This window comes from Phaethon lepturus, unplaced genomic scaffold (assembly GCF_000687285.1).
Source record: "Phaethon lepturus isolate BGI_N335 unplaced genomic scaffold, ASM68728v1 scaffold11868, whole genome shotgun sequence".
NCBI classification, from domain to species: Eukaryota; Metazoa; Chordata; class Aves; order Phaethontiformes; family Phaethontidae; genus Phaethon; species Phaethon lepturus.
The window spans coordinates 28,254-47,730 of record NW_010556932.1 but is presented as its reverse complement, the minus strand read 5'-3'; the positions used below and the strand labels follow the sequence as shown (position 1 = coordinate 47,730).

General features: G+C 37.3%; 1 protein-coding gene across 1 annotated transcript in view; it reads left to right on the top strand.

Moving 5' to 3' along the window:
* Positions 1-1,317: 1,317 nt before the first annotated feature.
* MTMR10 (myotubularin related protein 10) overlaps positions 1,318-19,477 on the top strand; it is a gene marked incomplete at its 5' end in the record, with an annotated part of 35,908 nt that continues 17,748 nt past the window's right edge. The window contains 4 exons of the mRNA XM_010292608.1: positions 1,318-1,378; positions 14,425-14,561; positions 15,684-15,756; positions 16,808-16,950. Of these exons, the coding sequence (XP_010290910.1) occupies positions 1,318-1,378; positions 14,425-14,561; positions 15,684-15,756; positions 16,808-16,950 (414 nt within the window). The remainder of the gene's footprint in view (positions 1,379-14,424; positions 14,562-15,683; positions 15,757-16,807; positions 16,951-19,477) is intronic.

Below are 19,477 nucleotides of genomic sequence, written 5' to 3'. Positions count from 1 at the left end.
CCCGGAGTGGGGCCCGCGGGGCGCCGTGCGCCCGGGGCTCTGCCCGGCGGTTCTCCCCCGCCCGTCTCGAGGTTACCGGCCTCGGGCGTAGTAAACCAGCACCTGCGCGTCCCTGGACAGGCTTCCGAGGGGCCCCTAGGAGCCCTCCGTGGCACAGGGAAACAAAAGCTGTGCAGTGGATTTGAAGTGCAGCCTGTGGCCTCTTGCTCTTTGAAGTTACGCACAAGCATGAAGTGAGCCTGTGCTGGTGACAAGCCCAAACTTCTGTCGAGGAGCAGAACTGTTCTCAAAGTCAAGTCTTGTGTTGATTAAAGCCGGCCAACGTGAGGCTATTTTGGAAAGTTGTGAATAACGCTTCAGGTGTTTGGGCTCGCATTCCTCTTTGTGCTGGGTGGGATTGGCGTTGTCTGTGTTCGCACTGTGGAATACTTTGAGGAGAAAAGAGCTGGTGCTTGCCTGATGCAAATAATTAAACTTTCATTGTAGCCGTAATTTCACACTTAAAACTCTGCTGATGGCATAAATAGGAAAATCAAGTATATATATAATCGAGTATGTATTGTAGAATACTATATATAGTGGATGTAGTATCAAGTATATATAGTAGAACCACCAGGATTTTTTGTGTAGTCTGGGCGTGCACTTGACAGAATGTGTGGGTTTTTTTTTTTTTTTAAACAAGGCAGGACCTCTTTTAGCAACATGTTTGACATGTTGACTCATTTTTGCTTTTTCACAATTTCTTGGTAAAAGTGAAATGTCAGTGCAACATAGTTGTGGGTATTCCTAGTCCTGGGAAATGACGATACCTATCAGTGTAGGAACCATAGGTGTTAGGGTGATTTCACTTGAAGGTTCCAGTCTTTTTACAGAAGTATTTTTGTTTTGAAGGTTTGTAATTAAAAAGCAGGTAGACATGTATGTGTTCTAGGCTTTGTTGTTTTTGTAATTTTTCCTGTGTTGGAAAGTCATGCATGTTAAAAGTTGGTCAGCGGTTTTGTACAAACTTGAGTGTCCATATCTGTGTCAATCTTGTTGTAGGACTTGAGACTTTGTGGAATGTCAAGTCAAATTGTTTTTTGTTCATCCTGTGACCTGTTATAGCCTAGATTACACAATTAGTTAAACATTTTAAATATTATATCATTCTTTTGGTACAAAGCTACATGTACACAAAAATGTCAATGTATTTATGGAAAACTGTTGCTTGATTGGATCCTGGCTCTTTAAGATCAACTTTTTAAGTTAAAAGAAGAACTTTTGTTTGTACAGGTAGTTTCTGGTTCTTAAGTAAACTATAATTTGTCTTCTCTCTAGGCTGAAGACCATATAGCTTCAGAACCAAGGATTAAAAAACTGGAACCAGTACTTCTGCCAGGTAGGCATAAATCAGGAATTGGGCAGATACCTCAACAGGGATATATTTAAGCCTTTTGTTTATTAAAAAAGAATTGGTAAAATGTAAATGGTTTTCCCTGTTTTATTGTGATTATTGATATATATCAATATATATCTTAATCTTAGCATGTTCCTTGAGGGAACGTAACTTCTGAAAAGAAAATCTAATGATATTTGCATTTGTAGAAAATTGTTCTAACCTGCTTGAAACACTAAATAAATGCGTAGGCAAACTTGCCTATATAATGCTTTAGTATGTGTAAAATAATATCTTGATTTTATTGTGAGTATTTGAAATGAAACCGTTGTAAATTTTGTAATGTTTATGACGCCTTTTGGAAGACTACTAATAATTATATTTTTGTCAGATAGTCAGACCCTCACCTGTGTGCAGAACCCACTATCATAGCATGTGTTGTAGTCTTCCTTTATTTTAAAGGAAAATATTCATAGAATTTCCAGTAGGTAGGTATGCTTGACTTCTGTGTTGGAAAACTTCTAATGCCATCTTTATTCCTGTTATGTAATTTTGGAATTTGTAAGTGTCTTTAAAAAGGTTATTCTGCATAGGTTTAGTGTGTGAATGAGAAAAGTGATGTTTTTATTGTTGTTCATAATTAAATATTTATAAAAATGTAGGGTATTCCTGACTTCCATTTTTTAAATAAGAAATAATCTTTGGTAAGTGACATTTTGATCAATGAGGATTTCTAAAAGCCTTTTTCAGATCCCAAAGGAACAATCTACTGTTCTCAAGGTTACTTTCGTTGCAAACTGTACATCACAGTCATAAATCTGGCTTGCTGTTTCTAAGGGTAACTTAGTTAAAATGCAGTATGCCATTCTGTTTTACTTCTTAGCATTCAGTTTTTGTGTGTTAATAAATATGAGTTAACACATACATACTAATGTAGGAAGCTATTGCTGTCATGTTGTCTAAGTTGATAAAACGTGAACTTTCAAAGTGATCAATAGAATAAACAAGTTACTCTTAAAAAAATATTTCGGTTACTGCTTCGTATGGGACTGTTGTTAATTAAGCAGTACTAATTGATATGTCATATAGTCCAGTGAAGTACCTTAAACTTAAGAAGCTGAAATATTGTGGAAGAGTTTCAACTGAAAGAGTAAATAACAACTGACGGAAACTCTTCATGAAACAAAATAATACAGATTGTGCTTGAGGCATAAGTGCCCTAAAATACATTGCTAAGATTGCTTGGTATTTGAAATACAGTAATATTTTTATGCTTGCAAAACTTCTGCTTACCACTTGGCATCTTATTGGTTGTGTTGCAGTTGATATTCATCCAAGGTCTTTGACTCACAAGGAAGTGACTGCATGTTCTTCTCTGAGACATTCCACAGAAAATGCAAGGCAGTACAAGATTGCTTTTCTCAAAATGTAACACGTCTTGCCTTTACTGTGGGACGTGTGCATGAACAGTTACAGAAAACAACTTCTGTGCAGTAGCTTTTTGCGGTGTGGTTTGTTCATTATTTGTGAAACACTGAAGTACATGTAAAATAGTGCTGTCTGCGTTTGCTTTTCTCAACTGGCTTATATTTCTCCCATGTTTGGATCATTTCCCCTGTCTACACTATCTTTGAAATTGGCATTTGATGGCTTTTGGGACACTTGTAGTAATTTGCCCCAGGTTATACAGAAACTGACTCGAAGAGTATGACTCGCCACAGGGTTAAAATTTCCACCTCCATATCATTCAAAGGTGTTATTTTGAATTACTTCATAATAGAATTCACTGCCCTGTACAGCCACAGAATAGCTCTGACAAGATCTTCTCATTTTTTGTAAGCGCCTGTCTGAATGAAGGTGGGGAGGGGTTTAGAAGTGACTTATTTAAAATTACTTAAATTAACTTCTTCCTGTTTAAAGTTAAGCACTGGCCTAAACACATTCATTGCTTCTATCACAAAATGGTGCAGTAGGAAAGTATATAAACAAGTACACATTGTACTGTTGGATAGACTGGCTTTTGGATTTGTCATAACCCAAGTTTCTGGCCAAATTCCAAGTCATTTAATTATATTAAGGCTGACTTGCACTCCCTTGCAAGTACAGTTTGAGTATGGTATTCCTAATATCCCATCCTTAATAGTTGTGTGAAATTGCGTTTGCCCTCAGGAACAGAGTTAAACCTGAGTGGATGAACATTTATTATGCTTTTTTTAATTGGTGGAGTTTTTAAGGAGTTCTTTTGGAATTAAATTCTATTAGCACACATAGTTACTGGCTTTAGTAGTTTTTGAAAACTGCAAGTAGTTGTATTAAGCTTTTGATTCCTAAAACATAGTCACTTTGAGGGAGTAGCTTACTGAAATTGAAATTCCAAAGTAGCTAAATACCCTACTGTCTAATTGTGTTTCTGTGCAGTGGAGGTTATGTTCCAGACATAGAAATAATGAGTCAGGTTACAAAATGGTGAGGTTTTTATTAAAAAAAAAAATAAAAAATTAAAAATTGCAATTTACATTGGAATAAACTCTTAACCTGTAGAGTTTGTTATTAAAGTTTCCTCTGGTGGCCAGAGGAAAAGAGATTCACCTATTCACCTTTTGGAAAAAAAGTCTGTGTTCTCATGGAACTGTGTGCCTTGGGGAGGGTGGTGTATTAGGAAAAGCAACAAACATAATTTAAAGCAAGTAAAAACTTTGGTTGTAAGTGCAACATTGATGCTGCAGTAGGGAAAACCAAATAATTTTATAGAATCTGGTATAATTTCATTCCAAAATACATGATGTAGGTTTAAGATGGAGTTATAAAAATGCATTGTCTTTTCTTTCTGCAGTTCTGTTCTCCTAGTGTAGCTTTCTGATCAAGAGTTTTTGCAGACTGAGTTGGAGAGTTGGCCTGTGTAACAGTTTCACTTTTTTTTCCTTTGTTTGCATAGCATGTTTTATAAGCATGTCAAAGAGGGGAAAATAGAGAAATAGCAGATAGTCTACCAGTCTGTTCAAGTGCCTTGCCTGGCTTTTGGGGAATTAGCTTGTGTGCTTCAGGGGAGAATGAAGTTAAAGTTGTTAAACTTGAAGGTGTGTTTTGTTCTGGTAGTCCATTGCAGCCTGTTTTCCACAACATCTGTAGCATTTTTCAGACATTGACTTAAGCATACAAAAAAAATTGTATGACATAACTGCAATGCAATACTGCAAGCAGTGCTGCAGTGTGGTTTAGGCAAGATCAGGCGAAAAGGTCCTCACTGTTGCTCACACAGGATGTTCTGCAGGTGATTATGTAACTAATGGAACATCTGATTAAGTGTGAGGAAAGGATTGTTCCTCCCAAATTTTAATACCCACTTGTAATTATTTTAAAGTGTTGCTCAATACACTAATTTGCTAGTAGGTTAGGTTAAGTTAGTACCTGGAAGTTTTTACAAAACAGCTAGAAATGGTTTAGTTGTTCTTGTTTTTAAAACTTTATACAGTGAAATTATAGAAGTAAACTGAGTTAGAGTAGTATTTTTTTTATCTGTAGGAATTGCTCACTTTAAGGCAAGTTAAGGGAATATTGGTGGTGAGCTGCTGTTGCAAAGCAGTACTCATAGTCTCTTGTGTCTGCGCAGTGTTTCGTGGTCAGATCGTAGAAGTCAACTTCAGTGCAGTCATAGGTGTGTGATGACACTCATGGTGGGTTTATAAATGGTCATAAGTACAGCCGGACTGGATCAGATGTCACCTCTTGCTGACGGTGGCTGCCAGCAGGCATGTAGGAAGACAGAACAGGACAAGCAGCACTCCCAGCTGCTCATTCTGCTCTCCCTGCTTCCTTCAGTGTGTGGCATGGGGATTCTCCTCTTGGAGTAAGGTAGTGGGGAGATCCAACTGCACAGTTACGGAGCATCGTAGAGTCAGTGCTATTGTATTTCATTCTTCTCGCTGGATTTTTCTTAGATTAATTTATCCAATTGCTTTCCATAGCTGTGTAAACGTCTATCACGCATGGCTTCATCTGGCAAGTAGTTCAGCAATTTAATTATATGCTGTTACAAACTACATTTATTTTTTTGTTCTGACCTTGCCACCATCTAGTTTCTTTCGATAAATCCTAGTTCTTGTATGACACAGCAAACATCAAGCTGTATGCCCCCATTCCATGTGATTCATGATTTTCAGACTTGTGTCGTATGTCCGCTCTGTTTTGCTTCTCTAACTTAGTTGTCTCGGTCCTGAGAAGCAGGCTTTCCATATCTTTAATCATCCTTTTGAGTACCTCTGAACATTTTCCAGATGTGCTGTGTTCTTGTTGAGGTGGAATTACATATCGTGTTCAAGATACTTGCTGCTGGATATATTTCACTTTTATCTAATAATGCCCATCTAATTGGCTTTACCACCTGCATTTTGATTTGCTTTTTTGTATACATGTGCCCTTAGATAGGCAACTGGCTGTAGAAATTTAATTGTGGGAGGTTTTTAAGACTGTGTCATGGAAAGTTTTAATCCTTTAGAAGTGCCTGATTCTCTTGGAAGCTAGCTCCTGGCTCTTTTTTTTTTTTTCTGCAAATCCTTAGTACATTAAGTCATGTGTTCCAGAGCAGCTGCAACACATCTTGTGATAGAAGGGAAGTACACTTTTTGGTGAGGCACCCTTGTGTATTAGTATCCCAGGTACGTTTAATCCTGACTGCTTTGAACCCCTGTGCCTCTTTCTTGGCACTTTCATTTGGTTTGTGGTGTCCCAGAGATGGAGAGCAGAGGGCATGGTGCTGCAGTGTGAGTGCATGATGCTTGTGCTGTGACGGGGCGGGGGAGTGGCGGTGGTAAGAAATGGAGACCGAGTTAGTGAGGTTAATGCTTAACTCCAGAGACTTGTCAGGTCTGCTTTTCTTGTGTATTAGGAATCATTTTGGCTTAATACCTCGAAGGGGAAACTGGGATTGTTTAATTGCCTGATTCAAGCAGTAGTGCTGTTTATTGTCAGTGCTTTTTTCCCATGTATATTTCTGGAATGAGTTGTTGATATTCAAGTAGGTATTGCTTGATCTGTTAAGCATCCTCATCTGTTGATGATGAGTAGTGGTAGCCTATCAGTGCTGGTAATAACTGAATAGAACTTGCATGGAGTCCATTTCTGATTGTTTCCAAAGCATATTCAGTTGCTGATTCTTACTTCCAGTTGTGGTGTGCTACCCAAGGTTTTCTTATTCATTGTGCAGCTGATTAAGACCTCATATTGCAGAGTTAGGGTTTTTTCCCCTCCACAGGGGAGGGGAAACTCTACAAGTTTGTTTTTAAAGTTACTGTGTGATATTAGACCAGTAAGTGAAATAGCTTTTGTAATTTCAACTCATTTTCAGGAGTTGGTGTCATACAAGAGCATGAAATTATTTTCAATGTTTCAGAATGGCCGTTTGCAAAGTAATACAATCCCATAAAGCTCTTCTAAAGTAGAATTTTTTTTGTCTACATTAAGAAGATTACTGAAAGTTTTATTTAAATAAACTATGAGAGCCTCAAATTCTAGATTTGAAATCTGAAACAGCAGCTTTCTGCAAACTAATCTTCCGTAGTGCAAGAAGTTTTAAAATGAACCAAGCCTTTGACTTCTATTTAGAGGCATCACTTACAGTAAGTATATAGCAAATTCTCTTTTCTATTATAGCTTTTTTGTTTGTTTGACTCAAAGTAAATTTTCAGGCATGGTTTGGGTTCAGTTAACTGCTTGTTTTATTTTTGGTTTTGCTTTTTTTAAGAGTTGGCATCATATAAGTACTACCAAGGCAGTCTGCATGTCGAATCTAAGTTCCAGATACAGTCATACAAGTGGATTTTACTGGATGGAGTCAGTTTGTTCTGCCTTCTTTGTTTTGAATACATAGAGGGCATTTCTTAAAGTTTCTGACTAGTAATATATTTTAAGTATTTGTAAATATCTACAAAAATACTTTCCTATTTGCAAGAGATTAGCTATAGGGCAATATGGAAAACTTTCTTTAAAGGTAGAAGGATGACCATGCTTTAAAATTAAATATTTTGATGTTTCTGCATGTGCATTCTGCAAAACAGCTCCAAAGTAATTAGTTTCTGCCCACTCTGTCCCACATATATTTAATGCCATCAGTTATTAATGTCCAGAAATGGGATAAAATGTTAACGTAAGTTCTGAATTGTCAGCTGACCAGACTACTGGGGTCTTTGTCTCTGGGCAACTAAATTTGCTTCCAATGAAGTAAGTCTTCAGTGAGCTGATCTGTAAGGAACACTTGTTTCTGTATTGATTTATTTATTAAACCAAAGCTGAGTAATTTATGCTAGACCCAGTAATGTATTACAAGTTCAGCACAGCTTCTGTAACTTGTATTGGTGACATAGTTCTAAAATAACAGGCTGAAAACCACAGTCCTCTCAAATTGTTACTGATTATATTGTTTAGGCAAAGTCAGGCTTTGGGAATCTGTAGTTTCTGTAGCCAGGCTAAAAATATGCAAAACACAAAACACTCTTCCTCCTCACTGGCTTGTCTATTGTTTGCATTATGGAACTCTGACCAAATAATTGCTGAAACTTATTTGGGGGGGTTGGTGAGAGGGTTATTTTAATTTGGCCTAAAAGTACATACTGATGCCAAGAGGAGCTGTTTATTATTCCATTTTTCTCATCACAGGTGTGTGTTCCAGTTACCTACTTGGTGCTGACACTTTTTTGTGCAACCACAGAACAAGTCAGATTAGAGAGCTAATTCAGATGAAACCAGGACTGACAAAAAAGGAAGAAAAAATACATGGTTAGAAGTATTTTCAACTGGATCAGTTCTCTGATGTGACTAACAAGGTCTTTCACAAATGGCAGTGCCAGCACAAGGGTTGAGGTGGGAATGAATGTTCAATACGGATTTTTTTTTTTTCCGTTTTAGGGGTAATGCAAATTGATGGATTAAAGCAACACTTTAAGCATGGTCAGCTTTTTAATGTACTGCAATACTTTGTTTTGGATCTAGTTGCTAATGAGAGCCTTGCTTGTGATGTATGTTCCCTTCTTGCCATGTGAACTCCTGTTGGTTGTCTGCTCTATGTTCTTGTGTCCTTCACTGCATTTCTGGGCCGCAGGTGAAGTTTTTGTGGAGCATCCCATCCTGGTTCAGAAAAGTAGTACCTTTTCAGATCCTTCCTGTGGTCGGTTTCTTTTACGAGGTTCACAAAGGTTAACCATCATTGGACAAATACTGGTTTTAATCTTGTTATTGTGCGTGGGGAAAGAATAGTTGTTCTTTGAAGACTTTTACTGAGAAATCTTTACTTTTTTCCTTATTGAGCTTTTCCAAAAATTTATGTAAGCTCTTGTCATGCTCTTTCTTTTTTTCTGTTAGTTAGAACTCTAGAGAAACTGTGTAATCTTCATATGTGATATTTTAATAATTTTTCTAATCAGGTTGGCAAAGCAAGCTCTTTTTGATACTGTGCATTTAAAACACACCACTCTCCAAGCAGTGGTTAGAGTTGTTTTTTGACAGAAATTCCAGGTTTTCCTGTTAAAAATTAATGCAAATGGAATATATCCAAATTGTTTTGCATTCCCCAATAATCACAGTATTGAGCTGTCCTTTTGGAACAACATTTTTACTTTGTTTTTATTTTTTTGCTTTCAGCAGGTGTACAGAAAATTGAATGTAGTCTATTTTTTGACTAATAGTGAATGTATTGGAAAATAAGGAGGGGAAGATGGCCGATACCTACAATAGTGTGCAGGATTTTGTTTTCACGTACCTTAAATCCTTAAATACATTGTGAGCTCATGAAAATCAGAAAAGAGATAAAAGAACATTATTTCATGAGTTTACAAATGCTTTTTTCTTAAGTTTGGAAGTGATTGAGCACACTGAACAAAAGATTCATTTACAAGTGGATTAGAGACATTTACATCTAAATGCTGGGCGCATACTAATAAACATTCAATTTTGGTATTCCCTCTGCAAGAGAACAGCTAAGAAAAGGCAGCTGAATGGGTGAAGATGTTGAGTTACTTATTAATGAAGTTTTTACTGGAAATTCTTACTCAGAAATTTACAGAAGTCTGTTATTTGCCAGTTATTTGGGAGCAGATTTAGATCTTTCTAAATACAAGTGAACTCATTAATGTGCATTTTTAATGGTTAAATGGCTACTTGAATTAAATTTAGCTTTTCTATTGTGAACTTTTTAGACTATCTTTCACTTAAACAGGCTGTTTTTCTGTTTTCTTAATTGGATATAATCACCATCAGCATTATAAATGAGGAACAGGGGTTTAGTTTCCTAAGTATATTCGAAGTGCTAGGTTTTTATGAATTTAGGTAGGAATTGCGTGACTGCCTAAGTACTTAATACCCTCTATTGTCTTTATATCTATTAGACTTTGAACACTAAACATATTCAGATCTTGATTTAGAACTTCAGTGCTCATTAAAGAAAGCTTATACTAATAAATCTATTCTTATGCTTCTAGTACAGCATTGAAAATTTTCCTTAGCAACATGTAGGGTACCTGCAAACCTCTTGAGCCTGTATTATTCATTTATGGAGTCTGATTGCAGGCATTCATTGCCTCTAGCGAGTGTCAGGTTATTAATGTGCTAGAAATAGCATTTTAACATATATATGTATGCATGTGCACACATGCTCTGTCTCTATGCATGGAGATGTGTGTATATGTATACACACAGGATACAGTATAAATATGTCGCCTTTTAAACTGCTCAGTTACCTTATTTCACTGTGCAACATTTTTCTATTCAGTCAGTATTGTTAGATTTGTTGAATACTGTTCAGTCTGTTCCCCCTCGTGCATTAGTAAGGTTGTGGTCCCAGTACTATTCAGTCATCCTTTTCAGTCATCCTTCTTTCCTGAAAACTAAGGTTTTAAGATACGCTATTGTGCTGTATTCCTTCTGTATTCTGTATTCATAGGCAGCAAAACTGTGCTAGAAACAGTTTTTTGGGTGGAGGGGTTTGTCAGCTGCTCCAGTGAGCAACTGAAAACCTGGAAATTACTTGATCTCGTTCTTTGGCATGTTTCTTGAATTTTAAGCTAAAATAATACAGAATCTTAAAATAGCAAACACCAGAGAACTGGGTATATGGGTGAAAGGATTATTTATGCATCTCCTACTGCTACAAAGAATCCAGACCCTTGTGTCTAGAGAAAATATGGAAATTTCCAATTACAAGTTCTAATGCAGTGCTAATTCTGGCAGCTCTTGCATAGTTTTTCAGATCTATCAAATTTCCTTATGGTCTGATTGCCCTGTTATTGATAAGGGCAACAAATAGTGATAAAGTTGACACAAAATACACAAAAAAGCTAAGAACATTTTTGAGATATTTTGTGTGATCTGCATGTATGCAGGTTATTAGATCCAGAGTTCCTGATAGTAAGTTACAAATTACTACCTTCATAAGATAAACAAATTAAACTTGATCCTGTGGGGCATGGCACCAAAAATGACAAAAATATTGTTCAGTAGTAGCCAAAATGGTGCAGAACATCCTTTATTTTAGGATGTTACTGATTAGCCATTGTGTTCTCAAATTTTGCAGAAATAAATTGCCCTGGAGCCTAGGCCAGACTCACTTAGTGTATGACTGCAGGCTGGGGAGACAAAATTGGTGCTGTTGCACAGCAACTGTGGTACCTATTGATCGCTCGTTCTGCTGATCGCTGAGTTCAGCATTTTTAGTCATGCCTTTGTCTCCAATTCCCATGCATGCATGCTCTGCTTTCTGAGTTTTATTTGGATTGTAGTGGGTAATGCATTATGCTGGATTAGATATACACCATGAAGTCTCTTAACATCCAAAATACAAAGCAGTCAAAGTGCATGTGCCTTGGGGAGGTTTAGCAGAATTTTTCCTGTTTCTGAGGCTGTGTGTTAAGTGAAAGGTGTATTAGCTAGATAGATCCTTCACTCTCTTGTGTTGTTTTTGTGATTCATGTGTTCAATGTAGAAATATTTTTATTAAACATGATTAGGCTTTATACATAAGGGTGGCAACCTGTAATTTTTCTTCTGGTTTCCTGTCAGAGTTTAAACAAACTGCTCTTGTCTCCTGAGATCATTCTTTGAGTGTTCGAGTCACATGGAAGTGTTGACTGCTGTTCCGTGTCTGGAACAGCTTGTGACTGTTTACTGGAAAAAAGCAGCAGCTACATTGTAAAAATGTGCAGTGTAATATCTCTGAATAGCTCTGTTGTTGACACTTGTGTAGAAAATTCACCTACTCAACTACCAATACAAGAAGGCATCATTGTGCAAGACCAACATGTACTACTTACATTGTTTATCTACTTTCTGAAATTTGAGTTAAGTTTGGAAGGTTTGTACCTTCTTGTATTGCTCATTATAGATGTCCAAATGAGGGATAAAAGCCAGGTCAATATAAAATTCCAAACCTGCGTTTAAAAAACAAAAAAGTTCAGTTTCTAGAGGCTTTTGAAAACTGTATTAAATTTGCATTGCAAACTTTCTCATGCTTCATTGTAAATGTTTAAGCCCTTTGGTTGAAATCTGTATGCAGGTAGTCTCTGTCTTGCCATGTTATAGTACTCAGGTTCAAAACTGACGGTTTTGTGTTAAGGCTGTAAACTTGAGTGCAAAAGAGAAGCTAGGCCAAAAAATCCAGAATGTGTTTGTGTTGGATGAAATGAGAATAGATGAAGTTGCACTAAAATAGGATTAGTATTAACATGTTGTAGTGTAGCCGCACAATTATCAAGAATGGAGGAGGAAAGTAAAAAGGACTGGCTTTGGTAAAGAGAATGATGTAGCAGGCATGTTCTAAACTGTAGTAGATTCAAATTGAAGAAGTTTGCCTGAGAGCTGTAATGGATCTCTTCTCTACCTATGCTTTGTAGCATCAAAGATATGAAGTACTGAAATAGTTTAGTAATAGTAATTTGTGATTTTAGCAAAAGTGTCTCCTGTATGACTAAAAAAATGTTACACTTGATAACACGTAAGAGAATATTATATAGGGGGAAAAAATACTTATGGAAGTTGCACTTAAAAATGCAGTGATACACTGGAGGTACTGAGAGAGGGAAGAATAAGAACTGCTTAGGTTTAGAACAACTGACTGTGGCGAGGAGAGGCTTCACAGGTAGAATGTGACTGAGAACTTGACATTGAATAGCTGAAGATTAACGCCAACTATGAGAAGGAATTGCTTTAATATATAGCTTGGGCTTTTGCAGTTATTTAAGTAAATAGCTTATTAGAAAAAATGCTGGGCATTATGAAGCTTCAGGCCAGACTCTCTGCTGAAAGTATTGAAACATTTTCATTACAATGTTTAAATGGAAATAGGGCTTGTCGTTCTCATGTACCCCATTATAAGACATTGTTTTCAATTGCTGTGGACTTGGCTGAACTTTAACTATTTGTACTGAAGCTGTCAGAATCTGATTATTTTTTTAAATTCAAAAACTTATTTAACCACAGTTTAGTAATGTTTGAGAAAAGACTTTAAAGCTCCAGCACTTCTGGCATAGATTATGCATGTATATCATAACCACAGTCAAAGAAACTTGTCCCCTTACATCTTCAGATGGTCCCAGAACACTCAACATCATTCTGCCAGCTCAAGGCTACAGAGTTAGTCCAAGAAATTCTTGTAGCAGTTTATCACAACTGAACTAAAAGCAGGGACTCTGCTGCTGCTCTTAGTGACTTCCAGGCTCATGCCTAATCATATTAGGGGCAGCAGAGCTAGTAGGGCAGCTTAGCTAAATAGCTTAGGATGAGGAGCGTGTGCAGAGGCTGGGTCTCAAGACTAGCAAAAGGTGCGTTTCTGCTCAAGTGTTTGTGATGCTAAAGACAGTTCTTTGAATGTATGGTTACTTGGGTGCAGTGATAACGATGTGAGGAAAATGCCTTCTCTAGATCAGGAGACGGATGGGAGACTTATTCAAAGCTGTATCCATATTCACTGAGCGTGCAGATAATGGATTACTGCCGTTATAGTCACCCAAAGAACTGACTGTGTTCTTGAAAAGCATAGGACACACTGAAATGATATTTCAGGCAACTGTGACTAAGTATGCCCAACCTATTACAAGCAAATTAGGCTTTAGCAATCTTTATCCTTAGTCTTTTTTAAACAAAAACCTATGGCTAGTATAAAAATGACATTTTTTTTTTCTTGAACACACTTCCACGCTACTTATGGTAGACAGCAGCAGCAGGAGGTGGTTGAGCTGATGAAAGAAGTGAAAGCCCCGTACAGGAGTAAAATAAATGACCAAGTTAATTTCCTGAAGTAAGAATGAAGTTACTATTTAGCTTTCAGAAACCTCTGTTGTGGAACTAAAAAGTAACATTATGTATAGTGATTTACTTTTTCTTTTTAAATGGACGTCATCTCATTTGCCTGTATGCTTTTTTATTTCATAGCTTATCCCAGATGAATTAGCATAAAAATTTTTTCTTGATTTGGATATTCTGTTTTGCAAAAGGAAATGGTTGGTCTCCTTCATTAGATGGTCACAGTAGAAACTTTGAGATGGTGAGGAGTGTTTAATGTGTTTGTGTTCTGGTTTTTCTTTTATGAAATCACCTGAAAATCTGTTTATAAATGCAAAAAGTAGGTGTGGATTGATCATTCTGACTTCATGAAGTTCATAAAACTCTCTAGAGTACTTAACAATGGCCAGCTAATTGCAGTTTTTAAAATAAATAGTAGCTGAAATACATGAATGTATGCCTCTGTTTAAAGGACAGTGTTGTCCAAAGCAATGAATTATTAATAGTGAAGAATTGCAGAATTTTATGTCTGAGTATAAAGAAAGTGGTGTGGTTTGTTTTTTTTTTTTTAACTACTACACAATGTTGTCTGTTTTGGAAAAGTAGTCCCTTCCCCCCGGCCCCTTCCCCCTGGTGTGGTGTTAGTTAAATGCCAGGTTTACCCAGAAGAGGTATATAATTTGAAACAAGTAAAGAGTTAGGGGTTTCTGGGTACTACAGACTTTGAATTGTTGTACCTGCAAGATTTATATAAGTTTCTCTTTTCCCCTCCCCTTTTTCTGTTTTAGGTGAAATTGTGGTAAATGAAGTAAATTTTGTAAGAAAATGCATCGCAACAGATACAAGTCAGTATGACCTGTGGGGCAAATTGGTTTGCACTAACTTCAAGATTTCCTTTATTACGGATGATCCAATGCCACTACAGGTTTGTTATTGTTCACGTTGCTACATCATGGCAACAAGTGTGATAGAGCTAAAATGGATTTAATTAGAATACAGTGAATCTGCCTCATATCTGATATAAATATGATGCCTTCTAAAACAAAGCAGGCTGAATGATGAGGTTCCACTGTCCTGTTCTGAATGTGTTGCTATTCCATCCTTTCACTGAGAATATCAGAACAGAGCAAGTTTGGTATGAAGTACAGCCGGCTCTATTTACCTCTGTCTGTGGAGGCTTTATTGGGAAGTGGTTTTACAAAAGGCAAAGCAGGAATTGTATAAAAGCACGGTCCTCCTTGAAGATATAATTGCAAATGTTCCTGTGACTAGACGAGCATCGGATCAGCAAAGCCTTTAATGTGTCCAAGTTTTATTGGCCATTATTACTGATGGAGGACAAAGTAACCATGAAATGAGTTTTCATTGTAGATGAAGCAACAAGGAAAGGGGAGAAAGAGACCAAGTCTTTGTCAAAGCTTAACATGTGCCATTCAAAACCTCTATCAGTTTTTGAACAGAGCAGCATACAGAGCACCGTTTGGAAATCCAAGTTGCGAGCTGTATGTTATTTTCAGTAGAGTTTTCACTTTCATTTTGGGCTTTTAAAAGAAACACTCCATTAACTAGGTATGGGTAAAGCTCTGAAAGTAGATAAATGCTTATTCAGTAATGGTTAGTAAGTTTGAGCAAAGCTACTTTTAAAATCTAATTTTTGACATGTAGTTGTCAAAACTTATTTCTGAAAGCTGAAGTAATATTTTTTTCTTTCTATGGTTACAGCAGTAGTTGGAGGTGTTTTGTTTTGTTTTTACACATCCCATAGTGTTGAATTTCTAACAGCAATTTTTAAGGCTAGTAAATTCAAGTGCAAGTAGTGGGGTTATTTTCCATAACCCGCTGGGGTTTCTAAACTGTTTGGTGTACATGCACCAGCACAAGAGAGCTGTTTCCACAACCTTTAATTGCCTGTGAGTAGGCAAGGGTGGTACATGTCAGCAAGGTCTTGGCATGCCTGAATTTTATCATAGTTTCTTCAAAGTTGTGCTGTATGTCTGGTTGCAAACTGCAGAACTGCAATTAATGGCTATGAGTTCGTGTGTTTCAGAAATTCCATTACAAAAACCTCCTCCTTGGCGAACATGATGTCCCACTAACATGCATTGAGCAGATTGTCACAGGTATGTCAAAAATAGTGGAGTATGATGACAGGCTTTAAACTTACTCAGTTCAAAACTGTGAACTGCTTGTTAGGTTGTACAGAATTGTTGATGTTAAAGATGTTATGTCATTAATCTTCCCTGACTTGAAAAATTTGGTTTATTTAAAATTAGGATAATAGCCTTAAAAGCTGAATAAAACTTGGTACCGTGCAGGAGACTTATTAAGTTGGGTCTTTATATTGGTTTTAAAACTGAATCAACAGGCGTTCTAGGGTAGACACCTGTTACAACAGTACAAAATTTTGTTAGCAATGTTTTTAATATTCATGCATCTGAATCGCTTCCATTTAAATATGCTAGATTGCAAAAAGCGCATCACATACAATATACACATAGCTGGGATATCTGACAACAAAAATGCTCAAGTTTTCAGTCTTGTCTTATTCTTAGCAAGTTAGTAGCTAGTGGTCCTCAAATCTACAATTAGTCACTCAACAGCTATGTCCCCCAGTTTTCCCAGTTACCACAAATAAAATCTCTGTGCCTTCTGTGATGCTTGGTTTTTACAACTTAACCTTCTCTGTTTGCAAAGGAGGTACATAGGCCAAGAGACACAGGCTGTCTGGTTGGCCAGCTGGCAATTTACTAGACTTACATTCTTGAGTTTTATGTAAGGAAGCGCTTATTTATACATCCAAGTTAAAGAAAAAAAAATAAAGCAACCCCCCCCAGCATGTATGCCAATTACTGTGCATCAGAAGGGCATTGCAGCATACACAATTAACTGTCTGGGAGCAAAAATTGCTCTTGGGAAAACTGCATGTTAATTCCTTGTTTGTGAAGTTGTTGATGGACAAAAATAATGTGGGCATACAGGAAACTAATTCAGCCACTTGTTTGAAAGGAGATTGATCAACAGGAGGACCTATAGATTTTCTACCTCAGTTGAACATTTGAAATGTACTATTAAATGAAAAACCGCTGGTAGCAGCATTACGGTGTCTGTTGAGCCAGTCTTGTGTTGTATACTTATAAAACACTATCCGATAACTTTTTGTTTTCTTTACAGTGAATGACACCAAGAGGAAGCAGAAGGTTCTTGGTCCCAACCAAAAACTTAAATTTAATCCAACTGAATTAATAATTTATTGCAAAGACTTCCGTATTGTCAGATTTCGTTTTGATGAAGCGGGTCCTGAAAGTGCAAAAAAGGTATTATATCTTCTTATGAAATCTTGCCTTGTAGTCATTACATGTAGCAACAGCTGTGCTAATGAGAACATTTTGTTTGATGTTTTGATAGAGAAATAGAGGGGAAGAATTGCAAATTAATCACATTCTGTTAGAGTATTTTGATCTTTGTCTAGAGTCCGAAATTATTAGGTAAAAAATTTAACATGATATATTAACTGTTTCTCTTCATATATGATAAACCTGCGTTTCTTGTCAGATCTGTTGTACTTTTAAAAATTATTAATTTATTAAACAAATCTTTTTAAAGACTGGAATTTGAATACTGCATTGCAGCTGTACAATAGATGTTTACGTTTTATGGAAAATGTTTGAAACTTTTAATACATTTTCTGAAAGTCATAAGCTTAATTTGCCCATAGGTACATTTCTTATTTGCTTCACTCAGCAAACTCTCCAATGAGCTCTTGGAATGACCGGTTTGTCTAACCTACATAAAACTGTATGTGCTCTTTCTCAACATTTTCTTAGAAAAGACTTGCATACCTCTTGACAAGAGGAATTACTTCTGTCTGCATTCCTCAAACGTCATTCCTTCTCCAGCTTTAACGCTTGTTGTCATAAGTCTCAACAAAATCGTACAATGTTATTTAACCTGCTAAGGTCCAGATCGGTTTCTGCTAATCGGAGATGGTTAGCCTACCTAAGGTTAGCTTGCCAGTTTACGTGTGCTGGACTGGTGCCATAGGCTAGTTGAGTTACAGCTCCTCTGACCTCCATGGCACCACTTCGTGGCCAGGCGTGGCATAGCAATCGTTTCGTAAGGAATGACCCAGTTTGCTCACAGAGATTAAGAATTCTCCTCCTCATTAGGATAAAGTTTGAGCTTAAGCCTGCAAGCCCTAAGAACCATCTGCCTGGACGTAAGTCTGTTTGCAGGTATCAACTGAGTAACTGGTGAACCAGTTCGTCACTTCTGCACCTTTTACCCTCTGGTACAGATCCATGGGCAGAAGCCCAGTAAGGAAGTAGACTGTTCTTCCCTTGCTACTTTTCTGTGTTCCTCCCGCCTGCTGCCTTTGCTGTTTGTAACCTTTCACGTTTGGCAGTCTTTCAGCAGTCAATTCCCCTTTCACAGCTGCTCTGAAATCTCCCTGGAGCAGCTTGTCGACTGCAGTATCTTTGTAGCAACTGTTTCTAATTGGCTGTCAGAGGCACTAAGAAGACTGATTAGCCTGGAGGAGGGAGGAAGACAGCATAAACTCAGGGTCTCATTAACATTTTTTGTGCTGCATTTACTTACACAAGTGCAAAAAATGAAAGTTTTTTATGAAGGTGCTTGCTTTATACGTTTATAATTACATGGTCTAACATGATTTCTTTTGACAGGAAGAACAGCTAGTTCTAGAGATTCAGAAGGACCTGAATCTGGTTATAAAGCTAGTACTGGTGGTGACCAAAAGTGTAGCAGTTGCCATTGCCAAATATCAGAATGCACTCACTAGAGGAGAAGACTTGTACAAATCCTAATATCAACTGTGTGGCTACTATTGCAGTTGTGATGCATCAAGTAGCTTACTGCAACTTTGTGTGGGTGTATCACAGAAGCCCACTTTTACTGAAGGGAGATAAGGTTTTGTTAACCTAATCTAATGTTCCCATAATAGCATTATTCTGTTACCATTAAAACATAAATGTCTAATACCATGAATCCTTAAATCGGGTTTCTTCTATCAGGATTTTGCTTCAGTTATTTTGGGATGCTGGTGAGCACAATTAGAACAGTCTTACACAGCATATTGAATGAAGTTATTTTGTTCTTTCTGGCATTTAAATGGCATGCTAGCACCATGCTCTTAAATTTTGTCTGGCTTCTCTTCCTGCCCTTCAAATACTATATATTAGCAAGGCTGTCCTGATGTTTAAAAACAAAGGAGAGCGGTCAGACCTCCTTATAGTTCTGAAGGGCCTCTTTAATATATATTTACATCCAGCTATTTGTGCATGAAAACACTGGTAGCTGTCTACTTGGAAATAATTTTGTGTGCATAACTTTTGTAGGGAGGACCAAGATTTAAAGTATAACTGAGCTCTCATAAGAGGGAATTCCTACTCTTTTCTTTGGCTGAGTGTGCTAGCATTGTTTTCTGACCAAGAGAATGCTGTAATAGAGAACTGACCATGGAGTCAGAGGTGCTGGATGGGAGAAGCCTGTGGAGATCACCTAGTCCACCTTTCTCTACAGAGTTGCCAGGATTAGATCCAGGTTAGCTGTGGGTTTTTTCCAGTTGTATCTTGAAAACCACCAAGGATGGAGAGCCTTCTCCCTCTGTGAGCAACCTATTCCAGTGCTGCATGTTTTTCCTGATGTCCAGCTTGAATGTCCAAGATGAGTTTCTGGCTGCTGCCCATAAGGTCATCTGGCAAGACCGAGTCTGTAACAACCTTCCTGGTCGTGGTTTCCATTGCATAGCTAAATGATCCCAGTTTCTTCAGAAGATGTACTTCAGGACCATAGTCATCTTGGTAGCCCATCACTGGACCCTCT